Consider the following 5,358-nt stretch of genomic DNA (forward strand, 5'->3'; position numbering starts at 1 on the left):
GAGTTTTAGCCAATCAAAGCACTTTATTGCACTGTATAATGTGACGGTGAGCCAATAGCAGGCTCTTATAAAAGTGTCATTTCATCTTTTTATCATGTGTACAAAACAAGTCACACACACTTGTACCGTACAAAATCAACACTATTTACATACAATACACACACACACACACACACACACACACACACACAGGGACTGAATCATGACGCTGCTACCATCAAACCCAAACTGCTCTCAGCCAATCAAACGCTCAGCAGCTTTGTGATCTGCATAAAGTTTGTCTCTGTCGATAAAGTTTCAACAAAAGAAGAATAAAAACAGCTGGTTTGGGATCAACTGTTCCCGTAACGTCCCTTTAGATTATAATAATATTCTCTTTTGTTATTCACACATTGCACTTTGCTTCACAATAATTTATCAAACTACGTCTGTTGTTGTTGTTTTGATTTAGAGAAAATTACATATTAAAAAATGTATTAATATTAAAGTATTAATCAAAGACATTTCACTTTGTCTCCCGAGCTTCAATAAGTTTGTTCTTCTGAGACTTTATTTGCTGAAAACTAAAATTATTTGTAGTTTTTATTCAGATTCAACGGCTGAAACTTTTAGTGTTTAAATTCTAAATTAAAACGTTTCTTATTTCTTCGTCTGCGGATAAAAAATCTGCTGCGTGAGTCACATTAAAACCACGAAAAACGTCCCTGTCCCACTTTAACACATGATGAACACACACACACACACACACTCTCTCTCTCACACACACACACACACACACACACACACACACACACACACACACACACAGGGTGCAGGTGGAGAGAGCTGCATCGAGGGGCTACTATACCTCATTGTGTTTTCGGTACCTCTCCATATAGATTATTATGTCTATGTACAATATTTATATTTTTTACAGTTATCTGGCTGCCCCTGTTCTAATTTGAATTTAAATTGCTTCTTTTTTTGTAGTTTTTTGATTGGACCAGTAAAACATGATGACAGATACAGTCTCTAGTATTGATCTCTTTTCTACTTTGACCTCCTAAAAACCACCAGAGCTGTCGAGCACAGTGTTCCCCTATAAGGCTTTCTACAGTGACGAGCTCCGGGTAACTGGGCTGTAAAAATGAGCATCCCACCACTGAGCAATCAACCAACCAATCAATCAACCAAACAATCAATCAATCAACCAACCAACCAATCAACCAATCAACCAACCAATCAATCAACCAACCAATCAATCAACCAACCAACCAATCAACCAACCAATCAATCAATCAACCAATCAACCAACCAATCAATCAACCAACCAACCAACCAATCAACCAATCAACCAACCAATCAACCAACCAACCAATCAACCAACCAATCAATCAACCAACCAACCAACCAATCAACCAACCAATCAACCAACCAATCAATCAACCAACCAATCAACCAACCAATCAACTAACCAATCAATCAACCAATCAATCAATCAATCAATCAACCAACCAATCAACCAACCAACCAATCAACCAACCAACCAACCAACCAATCAATCAACCAACCAATCAATCAACCAACCAACCAACCAACCAACCAACCAATCAACCAACCAATCAACCAACCAATCAACCAATCAATCAACCAATCAATCAACCAATCAATCAACTGGCACAACACGACTTTAAAGAAAACAGACGACTTTAACATCACACCATATGCAGGTTAAAAAATACAGTACATCTTGATTCTGGGAAATAAAGGAACAACAACGGCGAAATGCACGGCATGCTCGCTCACTCACACACACACACACACACACACACACTACATGTTGTAGGCCACGTAGATGGGGTCCAGCTGGTCCTGCAGGAAGCCGTCCCGGAGGTGCATGCGCTGTTTCTCGCCGCGGGAGTTGATGGGGATGACGCCGATGTCCGTCACCACGACCACGCCCACGATCAGGTAGTGCTCCTCCAGCACCGCCTTGGTCACCATCGGAACCAGGTCCAGGGCCTCCTGCTCGGAGCCCTCCAGCTCCACCACCACCACCAGCAGGTTGGTCCAGGGGAAGACCGCACTGAGGAGGACGCAGTTCATCATCTGTCATTCTACTGTTTAAAAAGCTAAGTTCACTGGTTGTATTTGTAACCACGAGGGGGCAGCAGAACTCCTCAACAAGCTTAAAAACACACTCAACAAAATACATGACGATCTGTGTCTTTAGGGGCTAAATGTCCCAAATGTGTCCGTCCAGACCAGTCGCCAGGAAAACATGTTGGTATTGTACTTTTCTGCAAACAATGAAGTCGTTGAATGTGACGTAGTGTGTAGAGCGACCGTCCCGTGGTATGAGGGAGTCAAACTAACTGAGGACTCTCACCCAGGAGACCGCTGTCCGTGTGAAACCAACAATAAACATTGACTTCATGCTTTTTACGGAATAATTACGTAAGAAACTCCGGTAATTTCTGTTGTTGTTTATTCGAGCTCGTTACGTTATTTTGTCAGTAGAACGGAAATTCCCATTTAAATCAACGAAGAGCGGCGGCCATTTTTATGTGTACCGTCGCCATAGCGGACTAACTTTCGTAAAAACTAAAACACAGCGAAGGAAAGCGCGTCGCTATCACCAGACGAGTGTTTGTTCGGCTACTTTTCTGTAACCAGTGTAGCACGAAAGCACGGTGGAACTAGCACGCTAGCTAGCTAACTAGCGGACAGCTGGTTAGTTAGCTATCTTGCTAATTGCCGCCATGCTTAAATGCTACACTGGTTGCAATAAAAGGGCCGAACAGCGTGCTGGTGGTCGGCGGCTGGGTCTAACGGTTGCTGCTCCACGAGAAAGACGAGCTAGTTACCTCGCTAACTAGCATAAATAGCTAACTAGTAAACCATGTGTATATAACCATATTTGTACGAGTCGGTCGGACGGTTAAATGTCCGTCTTACTCCAGTTATGTTTCTCTGTTGTGGTGTTTTGTTTCTAACCTTAACCAGTAGTCGATCTTTTCTCCCCGTTAGCCGCGTGGTAGCGTGTCTTTAAGTGCAATAAAGAGCCGATACGACACACGTTCTACTGGTCGGTGTGTTAGAGGTCCAACCTACCACTCCATGATGCTCTTGTGGGCTCTGACGACGGAGGTCTCGATGTCGATGGGGTGGTACCTCATCCCCCTCAGCTCCATGGCCTCCTCCAGAGCTCCCACCACGAACAGAGCGTCGTGTCTCTCTGACAACACAAAGAGACAAAAGAGGGTCGGCCAGGTTGCCGGCGAGTCGATGGGATCGGAAGCGGTCGCGGAGAGACGGAGACTAACCTCCGGTGGCGTCGGTGAGCTCGGTGCGGCGGAGGAAGCCCAGGTAGCCCGTCCTGGCCCAGGCCGTCTGAGTGTCTCCAAAACTGAGTCTGGAGTTGAAGTGATCGGACTGAAGGACCTCCTCTCCGTAACCGCTGTAGTAACCGCTGCCGTTATGAGCGCTGTGCACCCAGATCTGTCAACAGAGTTATATTACATATCAAACACTCAGCATGGTCATGATGCTGCACAAAGCTGAGTCGAAGTCCGGTTAACACTCTGATGAAGAAGTGAGGCAGGTAGTTACAGAATAAATACGGACGAAGAACTAGAATGTAGAACGGCAGCGCAGATAAATGAAGCTTTTAACGGACTTCAGGAGAAAGAAAAGATCAGGAAGAGATGAAAGGACGGAACAGAGAGAACAAAACACAGAAAAGAAAAGTGAAACAATTCAGACAAAACAAGACAATGAAAATGAAAAAAGGTAAAGAAAAGTAAAAACTGAACGAGAAAGAAAGAGACAAAGGAAAGAGCACTAAGGAGGAGCTGAGGAGAGACAGAAAGATGAACAGCAGAGAGCAGAGAAAGAGAGGAACAGAAGAGGTTGTGTCTGAGCGGACCTCTCCGAGGTGGGAGTCTCCCAGCGGTCCTTTGGTCTCTGGGTTAGCGATGATGACACGAACTCCAGGAAGGATCTGAAAACAACAAAACTACAATCAGCCTCCATCTTCCTACCGCTGAGTCAGCAGCACATGAACACACCGTGGAGTTATGTTCAACAACAAACAACAATAAAATACTTTGAATCAGAAGAGTATTGTTCGTTCGAGATGTTTTCTACATTTAACTGTTTCGTTTAAATATTTAGTTCTTCAAGTATACATACAGTATATGTGTATGTGAGTAGGCAGGTTGAGGACCAGCATGCACTGGGGCAGGTTATGTTTTTAGCAGAGAGGCATCGATATGATTTCTTTGTTCTTTTGTTTGCTGGTTTTCTTTTGATAAATAAAACACGAGGAACAAAGAAAGTTTTCATGAACGATGATCTCTTCTATTATTACCACATACCCACAATGCATCAGTTAGGTTTGACTTTATATTTATACGTAGATCTGAGGAGCAGCGTTACTCAGATCTCCTGAAGTGAAACATGAGACGTGCGGTGGACGGACTCCTCCACACAGTGAGTCAGACCGACGTCTTCTCTTTGTGTCTGCGGAGGAAGAAACATCCGGCACTTTCAACCGACCCGTCGGTCACCGACTACATCTGACCCGACTTCCTCCTCCACCATCTGATTCACCACGTGACGAGCGGTTACCGTCATTATTTAAAGGAGTGGAGCGCGCCGGCCGTCTGTTTTCTGGTCCACATTCAGGACAACATGAGCCGGATGAGATTCCTTCAGACGGAGACGAAGGTTTCGGGGCTCTGACTCACTGAGCGTGGGAGGACGGGAGCAGGAACGGTCCGGTCTGCCGGCACATTGATGCCATTTCAGTGCAACTGAACCGTTTCTTCACGGTGAGAAGAGATGAATCTCTGAAATGGCCGTTGTGTTTTGAGGTGGAGAAACCTCACAAACGCACGTTTATTTCTATCTGTTTGAGGCGTTTCGATGAAACTTTGTGTGTTTGTCGGTGAAAGCTCTTTGAACTTTGGCTGTCAAACAAAAACCCGGTTTGTTCTGGAGAATAAGGACGACGATGATCTTCAGTCTCTCTCGGACCATTGAAGGCTTTTATGTGCACAGATTGTAAAAAGTGATTTTGTGCGTTACGAAATAAAACGAATGAATTAAATCCTGTAGAAACATGCTCCACGTGGATGTTACTGCACCTCTGAATCACTCACCTTGCCAGACTCCATTAATGGCAGACCGTGAGGAGAACCTCTCTCCACCAACCGAACCCTGAAACACACACACACACACACACACACGTCAGGATGTTGTTGGGGGAAGAGGAGGAGGATGAAGAGGAGGAAAGCAGGCCGTGGTACCTGTCGTGACGCAGCGCTCTCATGTCCACGTACACAGTCGTAGGGTCCGGTCCCGAAGTGCCCTGCA

The 5,358-nt window shown here is 45.0% G+C and overlaps 1 protein-coding gene across 5 annotated transcripts in view; it reads right to left on the reverse strand.

Moving 5' to 3' along the window:
- Positions 1-1,612: 1,612 nt before the first annotated feature.
- The window catches only part of LOC306794389 (disco-interacting protein 2 homolog C-like), a 45,894-nt gene continuing 42,148 nt past the window's right edge, over positions 1,613-5,358 (reverse strand). For all 5 annotated transcript variants that reach the window (XM_079292429.1, XM_079292427.1, XM_079292428.1 and 2 more), the window contains 6 exons: positions 5,292-5,353; positions 5,145-5,202; positions 3,908-3,982; positions 3,306-3,480; positions 3,094-3,217; positions 1,613-2,065 (listed from right to left, as the gene is read on the reverse strand). In XM_079292429.1, coding sequence (XP_079148555.1) covers positions 1,813-2,065; positions 3,094-3,217; positions 3,306-3,480; positions 3,908-3,982; positions 5,145-5,202; positions 5,292-5,353 — 747 coding nt within the window. In that variant the 3' untranslated portion in view covers positions 1,613-1,812. The remainder of the gene's footprint in view (positions 2,066-3,093; positions 3,218-3,305; positions 3,481-3,907; positions 3,983-5,144; positions 5,203-5,291; positions 5,354-5,358) is intronic.

The sequence above is a fragment of the Melanostigma gelatinosum genome (genome assembly GCF_949748355.1).
Source record: "Melanostigma gelatinosum genome assembly, chromosome: 20".
Taxonomy (NCBI): domain Eukaryota; kingdom Metazoa; phylum Chordata; class Actinopteri; order Perciformes; family Zoarcidae; genus Melanostigma; species Melanostigma gelatinosum.